Source organism: Triturus cristatus, chromosome 5_1 (genome assembly GCF_964204655.1).
Source record: "Triturus cristatus chromosome 5_1, aTriCri1.1, whole genome shotgun sequence".
NCBI lineage: Eukaryota > Metazoa > Chordata > Amphibia > Caudata > Salamandridae > Triturus > Triturus cristatus.
The window spans coordinates 493759413-493783100 of NC_140587.1; the positions used below are offsets into that span (position 1 = coordinate 493759413).

Consider the following 23688-nt stretch of genomic DNA (forward strand, 5'->3'; position numbering starts at 1 on the left):
ACCGTCTTCTCCCTTAGCATACTCCAGTCCATATTTTCTTTCCACGCGGTCAATGTGGGGGGCCCCGCGGAGCCCCACAGTCGCGCGATATCCCTCTTAGCGACCATGTTGCCCAGAGTCACCCATTGGGTCTGTGCCGCATCGTGGTCAGTGGGCCCCCAGACATTCAGGAGGCAACACCGCGCTTCCGGCTGCATAGCAATGCCCGTCACCTCCCCCATCACTGCATGGACTCTCCTCCAGAATTCCGTAATGACACCACATTCCCAAATGATATGCAGGAAAGTACCCACCATACCACAACCCCTCCTACATAGGCCGTCCTCCGAGAATCCCATGTGAACCAGCCTTGGCCCCGTCACATACACTCGATGCAGTATTTTAAGCTGCACCAGCCTCAGACGCGACGGGATCGCAACCTCCTTAGGAGAGGAAACAGCAGACTGCCAATCCTCATCATCCAACTCGAGGCCATCCCTAGTCCACTGGTCCCTCAGCCCCAGAAGCATGTCCGCCCGGACGTTGATCAGTTTCTTATAGATGAGCGAGATCGTGCTTTCGGGCATATGGCCATCAAGGACCCGGTCCTCCAAAGGAGAGGACTCGGGCACCTTCTCACCCTCTACGAGGACTGATCGGAGGGCGTGACGCACCTGAATATATCGGAAACACTCGGAAGGCCCCAGCTCATACTCCATCTGCAACTCTTCAAAGGACTTTACCTTCCCCTTATTCAGCACATCTCCCACCCTGGAGATGCCGATCAGGTCCCATTTATCAAAACCTTTTGTGTGCCAAAGCCCTCCCAGCATCTCCGATTCAAACAGCGGGGTAGCGAGGGTGAGCCTATCCTTCCAGCCCAGCGAGTCAGTTGCCATCTTCCACACACGCACTGCCACACCAGTGGGCCCCGTGAGGGACGAGTCTAGGGACCGCGAGTACAACGCCCTGTAGTAGTTACCACCACGCAGCAGCCACCTGTCCATGGCATACCCAGGGCTGAAAGCAGGGCCATACAACCCATGATTAATCGCGCTCAGCTGGGTGGCCCAATAGTACCGTCGGATGTCTGGGAGCGCAATGCCCCCGTCGTACCATGGAAGCATCAACTTTGCAATAGCTATTCGCGGCCGCCCATCCCACAGCAACGTTCGTTGGAGGCCTTCGACCTCCCGAAAGTATTTGGCCGGTACCCAGTCCAAAGTATTCTGCAGTGCGTAGAGGAAGCGGGGAAGAGACATCATTTTGAACAGGGCCGCACGCCCAACGAGGGAGAGCGGCAGCCTCCGCCAGCCTTCAACATCCCGCCTCAGGCGTGCCAGGGGGGGGAGCAGGTTCTTCTCATATCGCACAGCAGGGTCCATGGAGATAAAGATCCCCAAGTACATGAAGCCCTGCTGAGCGACCTGTATCGAGCATGTTCTAGGGATCGGTGGTACCTCGCCACTAAGAACATACAAATACGATTTACTCCAGTTGATAACGAGACCCGAGTTCCTACCAAATGATGTGAGTACGTCACAGACCACTATAAGTGATTTCTTGGGTGAGGCAAGATACAGCAGGATATCATCAGCATAGAGCGAAATACGGTCCTCGTGTTCAGGCGACCATCTAAGGCCCCGTATATCCGGGTGCCAACGTATCCACGCAGCCAGCGGCTCAAGGGCGAGGGCGAACAACAAAGGCGACAAGGGACAACCCTGCCGAGTACCCCTCCCAAGCTGAAACGGAGTCGACGCCCGACCATTCACCACCACACTCGCAAGAGGCCCCTCATACAGCAACCTCACCCAGCTCACAAAACCGTGGCCAAAGCCGAACTTGGTCAGCACGGCCCACAAATATGCCCATTCCACCGTGTCAAAGGCCATCGTGGCGTCGAGAGACGCCACAATAGCTGGTTCACGCAGCGTGCCCGCCCTGGCGATTACGCCATGGAGGCGCCGAAGATTTAACGCTGTGTTTCAGTGCAGGATGAAGCCGGATTGATCCGGGTGGACCAAGTCACCAAGTACCCTAATCAATCGGGTCGCCAGGATTTTGGCCAGAATTTTCGGCTCTGCGTTAAGGAGTGAGATAGGCCTATATGAGGAGCACTTATCTCGGGGTTTGCCCTCTTTGTGTATAACCACAATCGTCGCCAGTCGCTGGTCCAACGGGAGGGTCCCACTCCCCCGCGCCTCCACAAACATGGCGCGCAGGTGAGGGGCGACCCTATCCGGAAACAGCTTGTACAGATCGACCGGCAAGCCGTTCGGTCCCGAGGCCTTACCCGAGTTTAACGCGCGGATGGCCCCCGCCACCTCGTCAACCGTTATGTCACCATCTAGATCGTCCCTATCTATATCGGAGAGGCAGGGCAACTCGATATCACGGAGGAGGTCACACGAGTCCTCGGGCGGCCTGTCCGACACTGAAGCATAAACCCTACAGAAATAGTCCGAGAAACACTTTACAATCCTCTCAGGTTCCACAATCGCCTCTCCCCTCTCTCCCGTCAACTCTGGCACAACTCTATTGACCCGTTCTTTTCTGTCCAGCCAAGCCAGGAGCTTCCCTGCCTTGTCACCTACATCATACAAACGGCCCTGCTGTTCCCTACTGAGGGTCTTAGCGGCATTCGTCACCAGGTCCTTATACTCAGTTTGCGTCAAGCAAAGCTCATGCAGTGAGGCTTCTGTAACCTCCTCCTCTAGCGCTCCCTCCAGAGCCGCGATCTCCTCCTCAACCTGCAGAACCTCGCCATCTCTCCGCCGCTTGGCAGCTACTACAAGGGAGAGGGCTTCCCCTCGGAGCACGGTCTTAAATGCTTCCCACAGCGACACTGCCGAGTCCACGGATCCCTGATTGTCCTTGAAGAAATTATCTACTTTCTTTACCAGCGCGCTGCGCATCTTGGGGTCTCGGAAATACCACGGGTTGATAGGGGCCACCCTTCCTCCTCCCTCCCGACCCAGATCCAGTCGGATCCATACTGGCGAATGGTCCGATATACCACGCGCCATGTGCCTAGCCTCGGAGACCAATGAGGCATGCGCAGCCAGAGTGAGTAGGTAATCAATCCTGGAAAGGCTACCATGTGCCCCGGAGTGGAACGTGTATTGGCTCTGTGTGGGGTGCCGGAGCCTCCAGCAGTCTATCAGGCCAAGCGTGTCTAGGAAGTCTGGAAGCCACTTCTGAGCCCCCCCTGTGTCTCTGGGCGGGTGTCTATCCAGCAGACCGGAGCCAACAGCGTTGAAATCACCTCCCACCACAAGCATACCCCCCGGGAGATCCAGCAAGGCCCTACCCAGATCTGTGAACGTGGAGGCCTGCAGGGCCGGCGGGACATAAACCGAAACCAAAACCAAAGTTCTCCCTTCCCACCGCCCCGCCACCGCCACAAACCTCCCCCTATCATCAACAATGGTGGAGTCCACCTCAAATGGCAGCGAGGCTCTGACTAGGATGCCCACACCCCTGGACCCGGAAGAGAATCCCGAATGGGCTATGAATTTATAACCCTTCCTATTCAGAGCATAGCACGTATTACCTATAAGATGCGTCTCCTGCAGCAGGGCAACATCCGGCATTGACCGTTTCAAGAATTGCAAAACAATCCCACGCTTAATGCGATCCCCCAAACCATTAACATTCCAGCTTATAACACTTAAACCCCTACCCCCCATCCTCAAACGTAAAGAGGCCCACCCCACACCCGAAGAGCCACCATGGAACAGTCCTGGAAATAATCACCATGCCTTGCAGAAATAAACCCCCCAACAACAAACCCAAAATCCCAGAAACCCCCCCCACCCTGCACCCCTGCTGCAGCTTACAAAGCCCCCCCAACTTGCAGTGTGCCTGTCGCCCTACAAAAACCCAAAATCTACAAAAAGTACCCTAAGGGAGGAAAAGAGCACCCCTCGTCCTCCCGCAACCCTCCGCATTTACTGCACTCTATGCAAGTCTTCAAATATAGCCAAATCGAGTCAGCCCGGCTCCGAAAAATCAGCCCTGCCCATCCCGGCCACTGTCTCCATCCTCGGTAGTGTCCGCCCCCGTCCGTCGTCGGGGCAAAGCGTCCAGCCATTCATCGGCCATAACAGGAGAGTCAAAGAAGAATGTCCGATCTTCGTGCACCACACGTAATCTGGCAGGGAAGAGCATGGCATACTTCAGATCCCTCTCCCGGAGCCGCCTCTTCACCCCCAGAAAGCCCTGTCTCTGCCTCTGCACCTGCTGGGTGAAGTCCGGATAGAAATTCACCGACGCGTTCTGGAAGGGGACCGGGCCCGTCACCCTCGATGCTTGCAGGATAGCGTCCCGATCTCGAAAATGAAAGAGCCGGGCGACGATCGGCCTCGGCGGGGCACCCGCCTTGGGCCTCCCACCCGGCACTCTATGGGCCCTTTCAACCGCAAAGAACTTTCCAAGACCCTTAGGCTGCAGATGATTAAGCACCAAGTCCTCGACAAGCAGGTCAACCGAAGCCTCATCCGAGGACTCCGGGACCCCGATGACGCGCACGTTGTTGCGCCTGGCCCGGCTCTCAAAGTCCTCCAGCCGGCGGGCGGCGAGATCACTCTCGGTCCTCAGCTTACGAACCTCGGTCTGCAGTTCGGTGACATCATCGGTGAGGCCCGTGGTCTTGAGGTCCAGGTTCTTAACCCGTTCATTCGTTTTGCCCAAGTCCGCACGGATCAGGTTGACATCCACCAAGATGGCGTCCACCTTATGCGCCAGGGCATCAAACTGTCTCCCAATCGAAGTCTGCATCCCTTCAAGCGCGCCCATGACATCCTGTAGGTAGAGCTCCGGGGCCAAAGGCGAGGCCGCCTTCTGGGTATCCAGCGACTGGCTCGACCCACTCGGTGATCCCTTCTGCAGAGCATAGCGGTCCATGCTATTGACTTGGGTATAGGCTCCACGCCTGGTAGACTTAGCCTTCAGCCGATCCACCTCTGCTTTGCCCGACATGGTTGACACCAGGCAGGTCGGTTCAGATAAGACGGGTCCCTCTCAACGAAAGGAGTCAGGAGTGATCAGTTCTGCAGTGGGCCGCCAGAGTAGCCTGCAGAGCGTCCATAGGGTAATAAAGCCACCAAGAGCTCTCCAGGGGCAGGGCTGACAAAGGGAGAGAAAGCGAAAGTGAAAGGACGGGGACCTCCGTCCGACAGTTCACACCTCGCCTGGCCGTTGTTGTTCAACTAGGAGTCGGGCATCCTGCCAACTCTAGCCCGTGGCATCCCCGGGAGATAGGCCGCAATCTTCCGCCAGGCATAAGTCCGGTTCCCGGTGGGCGATCCGACCGCGGGTAGCATCAATCGCCTCCCTGACAGGTCATCCACATGATGCCATGCATACCGACAGGATTAAAGACAGGATAGACGACGGAGGGCGCGAGGGTCTCGGGAGCTCTGAGCTCACGCGGCCATCTTGGTCAAGCGCTAGGCTCCTCCTCGTCTACACATATTTTGATGATAGAGCCACCTGCAGGAAATGAAAGAAACTGCATCTTCCGGCTTTCAGTGTGAGAAGAAACGTGTGAACGGTGCTCGGGCATCGGGAAACCTTCAGTTTGTTTGGTAAATAGTATTTGGCCATTTTGTGTAACTTGCCAATAGTGCCAATTTTAACAATGTGTATGGTATTTCCGAAGTGTAACGGGGAGAGAGATTATGTAATTTTCCGGTAATCACAGTATGTTGTGGAACAGAGACTTGAACCGGGATCTCCTGCTCTCGAGTCAGCAGCGCAGCGCCATAGCCTCTCCACTAAACCCCGCCCTCCCTTCTGTTGTCGCTTGTTTACACCAACCCTCCCTCCCATTGTCATGGTCACTTGTTAACCCCCTCCTCCCCTCTCGTTGTCCGTGGTCCCTTGTTTACACCCCCCCCCGTTGTCCGTGGTCACTTGTTTACCCCCGCCCTCCCTCCATTGCTCCTATTGTCCATGGTCACTTGTTTACCCCTGCCCTCCCGTTGTCCGTGGTCGCTTGTTTACCCCCTCCCTCCCATTTTCCGTGTTTACTTGTTTAACTATCCCGTCCCTCCCTCCCTCCCTCCCTCCCATTGTCCATGGCCACTTTTTTACCCCCACCCTCCCGCTGTCTGTGGTCACTTGTTTACCCCCACCCTCCCGTTGTCTGTGGTCACTTGTTTACACCCGCCCTCCCTCCCGTTGTCTGTGGTCACTTGTTTACCCCACCCTCTCTTTGTCCCTCACCCTGACGCCGTTCGGATGTGTCTACTGGGAGCTGCAGAGAGTTGGCACGGTGAGTGCATGCCATTCGGCCCCATACCCCCTCCCAGCCCGGTCTCCCCAGCGTGGTTGCACCGAGGGCAGGGTGGCCCGGTCATGCCGCGAGCCACCTGTGTGAGGGGGGGGGGGGGGAAGGTTTGGGCAGCTCCCTTGGGGTTCTCACAGTGTCTCCTACGGGCTGCCTGGCCCTGTGCTGGCTTCACTGTGGCCTTTCCCCCCCTCTGTGCTTGGGGGGGGGGGGCGGGGGGGGGTCGGGCCCACGAGGTTCTGCCTAATTGTGCAGGTCTCAGCAGCTGGGACGGGTGTCTAGGCCCAGCTGCGTCGGGGAGAAAGAGGTGGCCGAATATCTTTGCCTGGTACCATCTGGGCTGGGGCATCCGGCAGCTGGGGGGCAGCGGATCCCGCGTGGCATGGTAGGTCTGCAGCCTTGGAAGGGCATGGCTTTGCCCCGCGCAGGACACCGAGCAACCCGGCGGACTTGTGCCGCATATCAGGACATAGGCTTTGTGTGGGACAACAGTGCATCACTGTTAGGCAGGCTCCCGTTAGGGGATTCGACGGCCAAGGCGGGCCCAACTTTTTGGGGGTGAGCCGGACGCAGCAGTGTGGGGCCTAGGTCCGAGGTCACCTGCCCCCCTTCGAGCTCCCCCAGTTTCGCGAGGCGCTCCCATACAACAGAATGGCTGCCCAGGCTCGCTGTGGAAACCGGATAATAAGCCTTGCTGTCGTGTGGAAGGCTCATTGACCTGCAGCGCTCCGTTCCCCCGCCTGCCATTACCTTATGGCAATTTATGGCTGGGAATCCGGATCCTACATTAGAGGGGTGATAAGAGATTCTGGCGGGGAGCTTACCAGCGCTGCCCACGCTTGGTGGAGCGCCGAGTGTCGCACGCCGCCGGAAAGGGGTTTCACTCTAAGCACAGAACTGGGGCTCTACCTCGCCTGGGGCTAGCCCAGTTGGGGCTCCATTATAGCGCTATATTTTACCATTCAAGTGCTGGTAATAGGAGCGCGTCCCTCATTACAGTCAGAGGACACCGAAGCCCAACTTAAAATTGGGACGGTCGCGGGCGGGAGTCTGGCAGGTCCGGCGGCCGCACCATTCGTTTTCTCCTGGATGTTATGCTTTGGGGAGCAAGGGCAGGAGCCGTTTCTCTCTTCCTGAGGATGTCGCAGATCGCTATCCCTCAGACCGCCGTTTCCGCCCTATTGATGGGGGTGGTCAGGGTTGGGCCGCAAGCGTAGACACGCCGCATGACCGGGCTTTTCTATTGCCTGTTGTCCCGGCCGGCGCGCGCTGCTCCGTGATTTAAGTATGTGCAGGAGCAAACACACTTGTACCAAAATATGCCAAGTGGTGCTACCTTTTGCATTAATATTATTTCCATTACGAGGCTGTGAGGCCTAGTGTCTATGGTCTCGGAATTTTACTCCATAGGTTATGTTTTCCTATTCTGGTGTTTCACTGGTTGGGGTCTCAGAGGCAAAAATAGAGACAAGTCAACTGTTTTCCACCCTGTTGGTGTCGTGGCGCGCACATGACTGCGAGGGGGCCGCAAGACTGCCTGACACCAGGTGCTGGATGCACACTGCTCCGGAAATTCGGCTACCTGGGGAGGCATACTGTGTCTCATTCTTTTATGCTGTTCAGCCCTATACTGGGAGCAACAGGTTGCTCCAGGCTAAGGCTACCCCGGGTTCTTTCGGGAGCAGGGAACAGTAGGGCGGCATGTGGGTTCCCCTCCTCGCTCAGCGATGTTTTGGAAGTGTGTCTTCCAGCATGCAAGCACACCTATGCCAATAAACTGGAGGACTACAAGGGCGTCTTTATAATGTATTATTTCCATTGGGGGGTCTGTGGGGAAACCCCCTGAACCTCTTATAACATCTAAAAAGCGCATTCAATATATGACTGCGAGCGCGTCATAGCTCAACCTGGATAGAAGCTAGGCTCTCCCAAGAGCGTGTGTAGCGTTTCACATGTTATCAGCAATCCTACACCTCCCCTGCCTCCAACCATGATACCGCGTACAAGCGTTTTGGAGGAGAAGTCGTAAACTTGTCCTGCATGGGGACGTATCTACGCAACGACAGAGCCTGCATTGCTGGATTCTTATTTATAAATCTGTTTATTGAAGTTTAACAAGGTTTACAGTACATTTTGAAGCCAGAGCAACTTACAATAGTATTTGTATCATTGGTATTTACCCAGGCAAGTGTACATTAATTAATGAGGGGTGAGTACATCTCCGTGTCCCATACCAACATTGGAGGCCTCTCGACTGTGGCGGTAACTATAGAGTCCCTGTTGGTATCATGCCACATAGAGACCACCCCAATTGAAAAGTGCTAGCACTCCACCCACTCTCCCCTAGTGTGTCTCCATAAACAGTTAGCAAACCATGGAATACCGGGGCAGAACTTCAAGTGCCCAATCAAAACAACAACAGCAGCAAAGTCCGGCTTGTGTTCTAATAACGCCTATCCCTGTCTCTTAGACCGTCCCCCCATCCCGATTCCCCTCATACAAACTGCTTTGCAGACAGTGTCACATTTCCTTTTGCGCCTCACCTGGTCAGCTATGCCCTCGCTACAATACTCCATGCCTCTCAACTGGTTGGCTGGTGTCTGGCCCCTCTAGGGGAGCGCCCACATCGCGCTCCTGACAAATCACTGCGGGATCCCCCTCTGATCGCATCATGGTCTGCAAAAGTGCCTCCCACTGATTTGCTATGGGCGTCTTCCTGAGGCCTAGTGTTTCTTCCCTCAAGAAAGCCGTGCCCTCCGCCTTAGCCCACACCAGAAATGAACCCCGCCATGCCTGTGCATGTGGCGAATCAGCCGCTTTCCAGTGTTTAGTGAGCAGCCGCTTCGCCACCACTAACCCCAGGTCTATACACCGAGAGGCGACTTTCATAGATGGAGTTCTGTGAAAGAGGTGTAACAGATAGGCTGGCCATTCGAACGGGATATTGCGACCTGTACATGCGTGGAGCACCTCACGCACTGCCTGCCAGTACGAACACAGAGCGGGACAGCTCCACAACATATGAATCAGTCCGGCATCTAGTTCCGCACAGCGAGGGCAGCCCGCATCCGTACGATGGAAGTATCTGTTGATGGATTCGGGCGTGAGGTACGCTCTATGTAAAATGAAAAATTGTATTTGGTGGATACGCATATTCCTAGGGATCTTCGTCGGGCCTTGCAGCGCCCTGTCCCATTCCCTGTCGGTCATGGGACGGGCCAAGTCCGCCTCCCATTTACGATGCAGCGGGGCCAGACTGATCGCCGCATGCGTACGCAGGGAGCCCGCAAACCACCGAACCAGGTGCCTCCCCCGTCCCATTACATGGAGGTATTGCATCGTAAGATGTTCCGGTTCCTCCCTGAGATCTCCCCATCGGCTCGTAAGCGTCGCTATCAAAGACCGGTGATGAAAAAGTGACCAGGAGCCAGCCCAGTCTCCTCCGCTAGAGAGGCGAACGAGAGGAGGGCACCCTCCCGGTAAAGATCCCCCAGCGTTTGTATGTCTACCGCAGTCCAGTCCACAAGTTCCGAGGCACTAAGCACCCCCTGCCCGCTAGGAGAACCCTCGAGCGGTATGGCCGGGGCGTAAGGAGTCCGGGCCCGGGTGAGGTAGAGACTACGGCGGTAGCATTTGTAGGCCACCACCACAAGGAGGGGCACAGGCCTCGACACTTTCGCGGCCGGGTGGAATAGTTTGATGATGTCAGCTAAAAGGAGGGGGGGTGCTGCAGTCGCTGTGTCATCTCGCCCTCTATCTGCCAACCACCAGGCTATCCACTGTAACTGTGCAGCCAGGTAATAGTGTTCAAAGCACGGCATCGCAAGTCCCCCTTGGTCAGTGGGGAGATACAGCTTGGGCAACGCAACTCTGTGGCGTGCATTACCCCATATGAAGTCCCGAAGTGACCACGCAAGGGCTGCGAAGAAGGACGCCGGTATATAAGTGGGTAGGTTAGCGAAGTAGTACAGGAGTCGGGGTAAAATCACCATTTTAATTAAGGCGACTCGCCCCGTGACCGTGAGGGGGAGGGTACCCCAAAACTGCATCTGAGTCTTGACTGCTGCTACGGCTCTGCCCAGATTACCCTCCACGAGATCCGCCGGCTGACGATATATCTGGATACCCAGATACCGGAAGGTATCCGGCCGCCATTGGACCGGCACGCCCCCAAGATGGTAGTACGGGTCTTGAGTGTCGGCTCGGAACGCGTAGAGGCAGGACTTGGCAGCATTCACCAGGAGGCCCGAGAGAGCAGCAAAGTCGAGTAGAATGCGCTCCAGTTCGGTCGGGATGTGAGCCACATCTCTGACGAAGACCAGAAGGTCATCCGCATAAAGAAATACCTGATGCGTCGCATCACCCAGAGGGATGCCATTAGTCAGTACCTTGCGGAGCGTGGCGGCAAGGGGTTCTATTGCCAGCGCGAACAGGAGGGGCGAGAGCGGGCACCCCTGTCTGCATTGCTGGATTCTTAGCACATAAAATATTTTCCCATTGTGATAAGATGGGCGCTCGTGCATTTCATAATGTGCAAGGTGCCATTACTGAGATTGTCATCCGTGTTCTCTAGGCAGCACAGCGTGATTAAATTGGCTGTGCAATCCTCACAGGTGAGGCGAGAGGTTTAATCTGCTTGGGTCAGCACCCGTCTTGGGGGAATTTTGACATATATTAGTGTTAGCAAAGATGTGAGCTCATCGTTTTTAAAACGGTTTATCTTGCGTAATGAGCTTGGTGCCCGTGTTCGGGGGCATTTTTGTGCTACAGAAACGAACATGCATAATTAAGTTACCGTCGCAGCACCAAGACCCTTTTGCTCATTTCCAGCCTGCACCTGTTAATCCATTCTCTCGCGGTGTTTTCAGGTCAGAGGGCTCTGCGACAAATTAAGGGCACATCGGCAATTCACAGGACCGCAGGCAGTTTGCTTGGCTGCGACTCGTGCTTGGACATTGGTCGTGTCCACCTCATTGTGCCATTGTTGGTGTCACCATAGTCATTCTTCCCGCACGCGTGGGTCATTGGCCATCGGACGCAAGCTGTCTCAAGCCTGTGGGTGAAAGGAATTTCTGTGCAATTGTTTACCCCCGCCCTTCCTCCCGTTGTCTGTGGTCACTTGTTTACCCCCCCGCCCGCCCTCCACCCTCCCGTTGTCTGTGGTCACTGGTTTACCACCTCCCACCCTCCTGTTGTCTGTGGTCACTTGTTTACCCCCGCCCTCCCTCCCCGTTGTCTGTGTTTACCCCCGCCCTCCCTCCCCGTTGTCTGTGGTCACTTTTTTACCCCCGCCCTCCTTCCCTGTTGTCCGTGGTCACTTGTTTACCCCCACCCTCCCTCCTGTTGTCCGTGGTCACTTGTTTACCCCCACCCTCCCTCCCGTTGTCTGTGGTCACATGTTCTGTTTTGCAAAAGCAAACATTTTTCTGTCAAGGTTTATGCGGTCAGAAGAGAGCCTCCACTCTCCTCTTTCATGACGATTGCCTAGCTTGAGGCTTGGTCTCTTGCGTGCGCCAGTGGCCACAGTTCGCGCTGCAAATCATGGTGTGTACCTTGAGTGGTACACAGTTGCCCTAAGGTGTGAGGGCCCCTGTCCTGCCTCTACCAGCCGCTGCTACCGTATTTGAGGGTCAGATTTTGTTGGTAGATGAATAAGGCTATTCCGATTTATCTTTCAAGTTCTGTGGTGCCATATAAAACATTACGTGCGATCTCTTTAAAACCAGTCACCCCAAGAATTAGATGGTAATTGGACGCTGGCTGAGGGGTAATCATCCAATTTCAAAAGTGCTCTCACTTGAGAATGCTGCACTGCTGCTCCTGCGCTCCAGACCAGTCCCAGTATTTGGGTAGGAACGAGCGTGTTACTCTGCCTGGCACTTGTTGAGTGGGGCACTTAATAAGGGCGGACAGTCTGCGTGCCACCTTTTAGTTGGAAAGTGGAAGTTTAGAAGCCCATCCGATTGATGCCAGCCAGAGTGAGAGCAGTGCGGCGCGTGCGCCAGTTGCCCATTACAGGCACATTGGCTTTGGGACTCTTCCACAAACTGCAGCGATGTGGCTTTTCCGTAAAATGTACGCAGTATGTTTTTTGTGGAATCATTGGCCGTAAATCATCCAATATTTTATAGACCTACTTGCGAGTGCAAATAACATCTCCATTCAGCGAGCCTGAAGGCAAACAAATAGTTCATGAAAAGTAGCAATGTAATTGTAGAGAAGATGTGTGAGTAGAAACGGAACTGGGGCGCTGACGGACTGTTTTGTTTTTTAAGCAAGTCTTTGAACCTCCTCCCCTACCCCTCCAGTCTCACTGACCCAGCCCCATGGCACCCTGTAAAATTTTCCTCACTGTTTTGCCCTTCACTGCTACTAATTACATAACTTTTTGTGCCCCATAGGAATGTAGCCACGGACCCCCTAGGGTTGTGCACCCCACAGTTTATAGCTCTCTGATCGAAAGGCACTGGCATTCAAAGATTGCATATGAGAGAAGAAAGTACTGTAATAGAACTCGACCGAGGGATAGACCTTTGGCATTCGAGGCTACAGAGCTAATGTGCTGCACCTTGAGACATCAGTGGAGTCTCACTCCTCCATCCACGCCAGCTCCAGCCTCCTGATTCAAATATACTCCTCAAAGATGGGGCAAGGATGAGACTCCATTCAAATCCGGGGAGCCAGGTGTGCTCAAGAGTAAGACTCCAACTGAATTAGGCCATTAATGGGTACAGGAGTGAGACTCCATTGAATTCTGTGAGGCTGTTCGGGCTTCAGGAGTGTGCAGGTATGTTTTCCTTTATTCAGTACATACATTCAGAACTAAACTCCCATTTGCGGTGTTCTGATTTGTTCTGTTGTTCACAGAGCCAGGACTGCAACACTAGGAGCACACTTTTTATTTTTTTAATGTTCATCGAGAGTTTAAAGTCTAATTAGAAATGTGGAGATTGCTGGCTGATCAGGAAAAATCACCAGAACTCACTGAGGCATGATTCTTCTGAAACATTTTTATTTATACTGCTTTCGGAAGTCCAGCTGTATTTTGGGTCCATTTTCAGCTCATTGAGCAGCACCTGCTACAACCAGAGCTTAGTCCTGCCTGCGCAGGTCTTAAATCCCAAAGTCAGGTGTGGAAAGGCGGATGCAGGCACAGCAGTCCACAGGCCCCTAAAGTCGTGCCCACGGGTGTAAAAATATGATTTTGTCCGTGGATTGAAAGGTAGTGACATCCCATCCCCTTACATTACTCGGTGGGCTGATGAATTGGGCGAGCTTAGCAATTGGGTTTTCTTTTATAGGTGTGAGCTACTTCAGCACTTCAACACCTCGAGCTAAGTGCAGTTCAAAGTTCACCAAGCCATGATTGAAGCATGTCCGTTATACCTAAACAACACACCTAACGCTTCGCACACAGGCCAGGCTACAACCCCACATCCTTTCCCCCGAAGTACTCTGATATGTACTCCCGGGAACTTTATGAATGGAGTAGTGCTTCACGGTCTTAACATGGGTGTGAAGTATCGTATACATTCCCCACTGCATCTGCTCGAGAAAGCTGCATGAAGTCTACAGACCACAGGTTTCTATTATTGTGAGGGCATTAAACGTGTCAGTAGCTGCACTGCAGAGTGAAGGCACCTTGAACTTCTGGTACTTGTGTTATAACTATCAAGATTCCTCATTTGATGCATTAATCGCTCATCTAGTTCACCTTTTCCATGTACCCTATCAGTAGCACCATATCCCTTTTAAACCTTTTGAAATATATTTCTGGATTGCTGAGGGAACAATTTAACAGAAAGAGTTACTCAAGATAACTTGAACGTTTTGCTATGACCGTCAGCGTAGCTTCAGCCAGTGATCAATCTTTTGTTTAGTGCATGGTGTGAGCACGCTCTGCCACCGCGTATATTATACTTTCTGTGTGTGTGAGTGAAGGTTGCACTGCGGCTAGCTGTACAACATGCCTAAGCTGCAGGGGCAGCACCTTCGTTAGAGCGAAGGATCGTTACCCCACCAACTAAAATGCCCCCAGAAAAGAAAAAGAAAATAGTCATAAAGTTAATTTATTACCATTTTATTTTCATCAGTCCATCCCAAACCGAGTGTCAGGACAGCGCGGGGCCTGCTGAGTGGCAGCAGCAGGGAAGAGTGGTGGGCTGCCTGTGCACTTAAGTTTAAAGTGCGAATGTCCCTCTGATTGGCTGTTTTGCGACTGCCAGCAAGACACGTGCACTTTAAGCCTCTATTAGACAGCTGGATTGAGAGCAAGCACAGGCCTCCAGTGCCCTTGGGAGTGCAGAGAGAGGCTGCTCCCTCCAATCCTGGCACTTCTCTCATGCTGGTTAACAGCATGAGGGCAGCGCCAGGATTGGTTATTGGAGTTGGCTGGGCCCAGCACTGAACACCGGACTGGAGTGATGAGGACGTGTTGTGAAGCACAAAAGGTAGGTTACATTTTTTTTTTAATTAATTTTATTTACACATTACATGTTGTGCACGATAAGTGCATGCACCCACCCACCCACCACCAATTTTCCCGGCTCACCACTCTCCGTAGATGCCAGCTGTGACTATTAAGCTGGGCCTGTTCTCTGTGTGTGAAGGGACTCAGTGCTATTCATTTTTTTCCCAACCTCCTGAGGATGAAACGCTGAGTTGACCTGTTGGGATTTGAACCTGTGATAATGAGTAGACTAATACATTCCAGAAATGATGAGATCCGGCTTTGTAGGTAGTAACAGGGTATGACCCAGAGTAATCACCATGATGAACTCTGCTCCTCCAGTCAAAAGTTAACCTTCAATATGCGTGGCTTCTTCTATACATACTTAACCTATGTAATATTTAGTTCCTAGGGATCCTTTCTATTTGATCTCCTTAGAGTGTGAGAGAACCTTTACTTAAGAAACATTCAGAGCAGTGAGACAGTGACATCAAGCTGTGCGGCACAAGTCAGTAGTTTCTCTACTGCTGGTTTCCACTTTGCATTCTGGTGCCCGCAGTTATGTTTTCACTGCTATAAATGCATGACTATAATTACCAGAAAGAATCTGAAGTGGATCAACTACTCACTCCTGACATGGAAGAAAATGACAGCTCTGCATCTATTGACTTAACTAGAAATGCACTAGAGCAGCGGAGAGCTCCATCTGCACATAATCCTAATCTACCAACCAGTCAGATTTGAAATACAAATGACTGGGAGCAGGACAGGGGAGGGAACTTTCACATTATGGACAGAGGGAGCCAACCAGAGGCCTAAGACCCAATGGCTGTGTAAAGCTAGTGGTTTGCAACCAGACAGAAACATTACTTACATTATTCCTTACTGTGATATCTTTCTTCATGATTACTTCACAGTGTGCAGCGACACACGATCGGTAAAGTCTCACACTATGGCACTTCCACAGCAAAGAAAGCTGCAATGTAGAACAAGCACTGGCATAGCCAATAGGTCTCGCCTTTGGGACCTTATAACTGTTTAGCGATGCAACAGATGATGTTGTTGCACCAAGGATATTGTGCTGCATGACTAAATACTTATAAGGTCCCAAAAGCGAGACCTATTGGCTATGCCAATGCTTGTTTAACTTGTATACGAATCAACTTAGTTATCATTTTAGTAGCTTGGCTCAAGACACACTGTCATGTAGTTATGTTTTTTCTATCCTGGACATTCTCCTGCTCGATTTACATGTGCTAATAATTAATCAAAATGCTGAACATGCATGATACATATGGCCCACGTTTAGTTGATATTATTATGTGTTGCAGTGTGATAATCCACCCTGAGTGAATATATTTGCCATGCTTTATCTAAATGCGGACTGCTTCTTTATTTTTTATGTTAGCTTGTTCTTAATTTCAATGAATTTTAGAAGGTTTATACCAACATGCCTTTGTTTTGTTGATATTTAAAAGAACATAGCCCTTTCGAACAAAAATAAATGAAAGGGCATCAGGTCACTTTCTGACAATTGCTTCTCCAAAGAGTTTCTAGCAACAATGAGACTGTATTATAAAAGCAGAGCGCAGAAAATGAAGGCCAGAGAGGAGTCTTCACACTAAACGACAATGGGACAGGCCATCTAGAATCTAGCCACAGACTCCACACCTTGTGAATATTCCCCAGTCACTTCCCGGAAAGCCAGCTTTGCTGACATAGCCTTCCAACCTCCTAAGTGTGTAGAGTACCATTAATATTAGTGGCAGCGACACCAGTTATATAAACATAAACAATTACTAATAAGATAAAACAAACCGGTCAGACATTATGGAAATATTTGTCTTACAGGTCCATAGCAGCTGGGAAGATACAGAGATATTTGGAAACATCTGGAGATAACAATGTTAATGAATCGCTCTTGATAAACTTATTAATGCTCAAGACAAATACACTTCTTTGTAGCTCCTGGAGCATCTCCTCTCTTATCTTGCCAATTGTAGGGTTAGTGCTCCAAAATAGCAGATGGAAGGCATAGCTTAGCATAAAATGTGAAAGGTGTGTGACATCAAACATAAAAGTATGATTTTTGAATTCATTAAACTACACTCGGGCATAATATATTTCGTACTTTGAAATGGATATAAGCTTGAATGGTTATTGAATTAAACTTCACTGCTGGTATTTTCAACTCAGATTAGGTGATCACTGTAAATTTGGTTTTACTAGTCCTTTCCTATCAAAAGTTATATATTTAAAGTTTAAATTAATTTTACAAATCAATTGCAGGCTGTTAAGAAAAGCATGCTTCTCTGAAATCCCATGTAATGGTTTTGGTGTAGGTGTGGAAAAATGTCTCTCTCACTCAACCGCTCAATAATTATACTCTATGCATGCACACTGCACAGACAGGTAACTAAAAGTGGTAGGTATTGGATTTTGGAAATGAAAACAGTTTGCCTTTCCAAACAGAAGGGAGGTTTGCACCTGTGTTTAAGTACACAGCCACGGCAGAGGTCAAACCCAAAGATGCTGAGAGCTAACTGAAACATGGGATGGGGCGGGTTCAATCAGTACTGTTTTAATACCAATAATCAGCCTTAATAGAATACAGAAGAAATAAAGACCCATACCTTTAAATCAGATACCGACTCTTCCTTCGACTTTGTTATTTCTGCTATCCTTGTCTTTTGTTCTTTCACCATTGTAGTTAGCTCTTGAACTAAAGTAGAAGACTGCTTTTCTCTTTGCTTAGACTGAACAAGAGCACTCTTGTGTTCTGTTAGTTCAGTTGTGACATTCTGGAAACCATCCTTAACCTTCGGATTAATGAAAAATAAAGCAAAGAAGTCGTTATTGGCTGTATCCGTTATAAAAAAAAGTTTGCCACAAATGAATACATGTAGCTATGATGTACTTTGGTATCAGTAATGACCACATTATTTCAAATGATGTTGCACAATTATTACTGTGTGTGAGGGTATAAAAAAATGCTAAAATTAGCCAATAAAAAAGTGCTACATCAGCACTGACTGCTATAGCTGCTCTGAAAACCAGCACTGGGAAAGCCAAAATTGCTGCTTTAGATGAAGTAATGCATGCAAGTAAATTAATGCCCTAATGCTGTTTCTAGGGACTGACACGGATACGTTTTGACAAATACTGGCCTTTTCAAATTGTATCTATATTGGTTTTAAAACAAAGCGGCTACAACACTAGTGTAGCAGTAACAGGCCAGCATTTGCAGTGGAAACGGCATGCTAATGTGAGGTTTGTTTGCCTTTAGCAATATATTCTTCCTCCTAAAAGGTTCCATATATTTACCCCCCCGCCCCAAGATAGCTCAGGGAGTTTTCTACTTACCCATAAAAAAGCTTTTTTTGAAAGTGATACGTTCCTATAATGAGCAGTGAATTAGGTGTCAAATTAGGTAATACTAATGTTAATTATTTACAACATTTACAATGGCACAAGTGAAGGATGAAGTGCTACATAAAACAGGTTATTAAAATGAAGGGAAATGGAGAACCAGCCCATGCAACAGGGCAGTGGCTTTAATGGCCTGGGTCTAATATATTTAAGTCTAATACCTACTGCAGTACATTTAACACGCTAAGACGTAATAACAACAATAGCTGCATTTATTGGATAAGCTCATGCACTGAAGCATTTACAGACAACAGAAGTATGAAATACGAAGCTACTATATGGTGTTACTTAATAACAGGTCATTATTTTTAGGAGAATGAGACAAACAACAGGATACAACACAGTGGTGCCTTAGAATTCAAAATAGATGAAGGAACTTCAATTGATCTTTTCCCAAACACACTTGCATCATTTCCAATGTCACAAGATTCAACAGTAAGCGCATGTGTCTTTGTATGCACAAGGCTAGCAGTGCTGTGTAGTGCTAGAGGCACTCCTATGTTTTGAACCACATGATGACCTTTGACTACCATTGTTTTAATTGACTTTTGATGTTTTACTGTACCCTAGCCTGAATGTACAACATAATTTTTCCCTGCAAGTGCATGTTTTCTTGAAGATGTCTTTTGTGTAATCTTGTAGTTTCAAAGTGGGAGAGCCTTCATAGAGTAAAACAGCCTTGTCAGGAACAGAACATGTGGGATGTGCATTTGGAAGCATGAGAGAGAGCGCGAGGTGTGGAATGTAATTCTTGGTCTCAAAGTGCAGTGTTATAAGCAGTGGTGCTCAAATGTGCATTGTGTTGCACATTGGGAGATGAAGTGTGTGATGCTAAAAGGAGAGGTGCACAAATGTGCATTGTGTTGTACACTGGGAAGTATTATGAAGTTCTTACTATTGGTTTTGACATGCCCTCATGTCATCTTGAATTCTGACCCGGTCTTGCTTGAGCTTTTTGCACGCTCAGGCAGGCCCCAAGATTTCTCAAGTTGTTTAGGTTATTTAAGTTCACGATTGTTTTGTTGACTGTACTGCCGGAGACTTTCGTACGTTTCGTTAAAGGCTGGAACACATGAGAATGTAGAAGGAACGTGAGAACTCCTTAGCCTTTGGAATTCTTGCATGGAAAGTGGCCTATTCCTTGGCACAGAGGAAGACCTCTTGGAACCTTCTAGTGTGTTTTGAGATTATAAAGCTGGGGTTTGTTGGCTTGGAAACTGGGATTTTGGCCTGAATGACGGACGCGTCTACAGTACAGCAGCTCCCAGTTTTGCTGAGTCTCTTGACCCAGGCTGTGAATCCCCCAGTCTGGAGTGGGCCAAGATGAAGTTTGCAGCCGGTGATGTAAATTGTTTTTGATTATTGCCATTGTGATGTGTGAGTGTCTGGGTGCACATTCGATTATACAGTGGCTATATTAATCTGAGGTGTATTCTTTGAGTGCTGACTTTGTGATGTGTGGGTGTCTGTGTGCACATGAAGTCTTCAGTGATTGTAATCATCTCATGTATTTCGTGTATATCTTTCTGATTTCTTGCAGCGGACATCCAGCATAATCTGCTTGTGTTTCATTTCATATTATCATCTGCTTGCATTGTATTTCATGTATATTCCATGCATTGCATAAACACACACATATATATATATTTACAGTCTCGCTGTGGCTTTGTTGGTTGCCTCCAAACTGCCGGTGGTGAAGGTTGGAGGCGAATGCCACGAACGCCTCACTTATATTAAAACCACTCCACTCCCCTTCAGAAGGAAGCCCACACTCGAGCATGGAAATATACTTTTATTGGGAAGCATATGCTCAAATTCACAGGAACGTGTTTTGGCTGTCTCTGCAGCCTTTATCAACCTGAACGCGCATGATAACATTTTACACTTTTAGACTGGTTTAAATACTGCCTGCAGGTGTTGCTCGACATCAATTTGTCATTTAAAGGCATAGTCCTCTTTTCTAGCACAACACTTGTTGGCTGCAGTACAATAAAGTTATTCCTTTTTGATTAGCAGTCGGACTTATATCTTGATATAAATGTTTTAAAGTATACATCCATTACTGGCAGCAAGCAAGTTGATTTCTTAATCGAAAATTCGTAAATGCAGGTAATTCCACAGTTGGCAGGTGATTACATAGTTCTGACGATTATATACAACTAGTATTTTACTAGAAAAGAGGACTATGCCTTTAAATGACAAATTGATGTTGAGCAACACCAGCGGGCAGTATTTAAACAAGTCTAAGAGTGTAAAATGTTATCATGCATGTTCAGCTTGATAAAGGCTGCCGAGACAGCCGATAAGCGTTCCTGTGAATTTGAGCATATGCTGCCCAATAAAAGAATATTTCCATGCTCGAGTGCGGGCTTCCTTCTGAAGGGGAGTGGAGTGGTTCTAATATATATATATATTATACATAACTTTTCCTTGAGAATTTTTATATTTTGGGTACATATATCTTCTGTGTCAAAATATGATATAACTATTCTTTAAAACAATGTAAATAATAATGCGATAAAAGAACTTTAATTTATGTGTTGACAACAAGCTTAAGTTTAAGAAATAATTACGTTTGGTAATTTTGCTTGTGAAAGTCTTTTGTTTATGTCTTTTGAGGTCCTTTAAAAAGACTGAACTTTGAACCTAAGGTCATGTGACCAAGAGCTTGTTTGCTCGAAACGCGTCTTTTGCCCTGTGAATTAAAGAAGATTTTCTGGAAACTGGATTCGTGTGGCTCTTTTCTCGCGCCAGAGAAGGATTTGCGAGTTGTCTGGAAATCTATACGAGCGGTGGCACCCGCTCAAAAATCGAGCCCCGACCCGAGTGGATGGGAGGAGGAGTGTGCCGAATAACGAGACAGTGAATGAACTTCAATTTCCTCCACCCGCCGGTAACGCCAAACTGCATTGAATCACGCTAACGCAGCCTGTCTGACTGAGCGCGATCAAGTAAGATTGTGACCGTTAACAGAGTACTGGTTATTTGTACTGATTGCAGTGCACTGATTGCAGTGAATGCGAGCATTGTCAGGATAACTACATCGAACCACTTAATGCAGCCGTTTTGACCGAGCGTGATTTAGTCTATGACCGTGACTGTTAACGGAGTACTAGGCATTTGTCCCGTTTGTAGGAAACTAAAGCGTTACCAGGATCTGTCAGGACACTGTTCCCAAAGACGGAATCCGGTTTCATTTAAGTCTAACGACAGCAAGGTATTCTGGCCTATGGAGTTCTTGGAGGGCCGAGAGGCTTCGGCTGCACTGATTTTCCAAAAAACGGCCGATGGAGCAATGCAAGGTACGACGAAATCCAATCAGTCCCTTGCCTCTAATCTTAAGCAGAAAGGAAACCTGCTGGAAAGACTACGAAAAAAAGAGCTAAGCAGATGGTGGGAGGCTACATCTCTCCAGAACTATTTGGAAGTAGATCATATTCCTAGAGGCCTGAGAATCTTTATAGTACCAACGTTGAATAAACCTAAACAAGAGGTCCTAAAGGCATGACTAGATAATACCACTGCGTGCTCCAAAATGATGTTGCAAATCCTCATTAAAAATGCATGGGAGGAACATAAGGACTTAGTCATTGAAATACAAAAAGTACTTGATGAATTGGCTAAAGAGCCTGACCAGAGTGAAGTAAACAAAGTCCTGATAACAATTAATGATAGAATCAAGATATTTGAAAAAGATATTATTGAAAGAAAACAAAGGAAGTTTGAGAGGGACGAAAGAGATTATCGCTCTGGAAGAATATTGACTTTCGCCAGAAAATTTGATAAGATACGTTCAAATTTGACTAAAGACCAGGCACTGGGAGCCGCCGACAAAGGAAGATGGGAGTCCGGTACTAGCCTTAGCTCGGATGTGGAATCAACAGATAGCAATACTGCCTTCCCAACGGAAATTACGTCTTTTTCCGAGGAACTACGCCTCATGCAAGAGGCAAACGAACACTCAATGAGAGGAAGAACAAGGTTCCAAGGAAGGGGAAGAGGAAAAATGCTAGTAAAAGGAGGCGAGAGCGGCGCAAGAAAAGACAATACTGGAGTGGGAACCAAGAGCCAGAACCAAAGAGGCAAATAATGGAGCACCAAGAACTAACGGTAATAAACCTTTCAAGCAGATCCTTGACTCCAATGGAAGAACAGGTTCTTAAATTGGGATTAAGTTTCTGTCCAGATTTTCCACTAGATTACTCACAGACCCGTATTGACATGTATTGTTTTGTAAGAAAATTTAAACTGTTTAAAATCCATCACATGAGGCCAGCGTCACTTACCCTCGCACCCTCTCCACATGACACTGAGATTTTAAGAACCCTACTCAGTTTAAGTGATGAACAAAATACTTTTGATACATAATCCTTGACCTCACAGGAAGAGAATTGCAACACCCTGGAATCTGTAACTCAGATTCCGGAGGGTACGAATCTGGACTCAACTATAGGCTTAGACACTGAAAGATCGATTATTACACCCTTTAAGGGTAAGTCTAAATATAGACCACAAACCCCTAAAGATAATACTGATATCTTCCATGAATTGGTGAACCAAGATATTGAACATCTTTTGAAGAAACCTACCCCTAACACCAACCTCAGTAAATCACAGAGGGATGCTTTAAGGGACCTACAGGAGGATAATAGTGTAGTTATCAAGCCATCTGATAAAGGGGGAAACATTGTCCTATGGGACAAAAAAAGCTATATGAATGAAGCTATGAGACAACTGAATAATGTAACGTGTTACGAAAAGGTTGGCAGGTCATACACTAACAAACTACAAGATACCCTATTTACTCTTCTTGACAAATGGGCAGATGAGAAACTTTTAAGTTGGGATGAATTGAAATTTCTGAAAAACGAGACACCTACTATCCCCACCTTCTATCTGCTCCCCAAAGTACACAAAAACTCCACGCAACCCCCAGGCAGACCAATAGTCTCATCTAAGAATAGTCTGTTCGAAAATGTTTCTATTTACGTAGATTTCTTTTTGTCCGATTATGTTAAGGATTTAACTTCATACATTAGAGACACAAAAGATTTTCTACAGAAGATTGAGAACATGTATTGGAATACTAACTATTGGCTTGTCTGTTTAGACGTGGAAAGTCTCTATACCAGTATCAGACATAGAGATGGGCTGAAAGCTTGTGAATATTTTTTGAACTCTAGGGGCAAACATCTTTTGAGTCATACATCCATGCTATTGCAATTGATAGAACTGTGCCTTGTGGAAAATGTTTTTACCTTTAATGGGGTACTATACAAACAAATACAAGGCACTTCGATGGGCACCTGCTTCGCCCCCAGCTATGCCAATCTTATGGTTGGCTGGTGGGAGAAGCAGGTGCTCGGGAGTGAATTGATGGAACAATGGACTAATAAAGTCAGTATCTGGCTACGATTTATTGACGACATTTTCTTTGTGTGGGAGGGCGGAGAACAAGAACTGTTGGCACTTGTAAATGTATTGAATGAAAATGCTGTTAATCTAAAATTTACTATGCAATATAGCCAGGAAACGG

General features: G+C 48.7%; 1 protein-coding gene across 2 annotated transcripts in view; it reads right to left on the reverse strand.

The window, feature by feature from the left end:
• The window catches only part of LRRCC1 (leucine rich repeat and coiled-coil centrosomal protein 1), a 423515-nt gene that overhangs the window by 170297 nt on the left and 229530 nt on the right, over nucleotides 1-23688 (reverse strand). For both annotated transcript variants that reach the window (XM_085605344.1, XM_085605345.1), the window contains exon 13: nucleotides 17357-17542. In XM_085605344.1, coding sequence (XP_085461470.1) covers nucleotides 17357-17542 — 186 coding nt within the window. The remainder of the gene's footprint in view (nucleotides 1-17356; nucleotides 17543-23688) is intronic.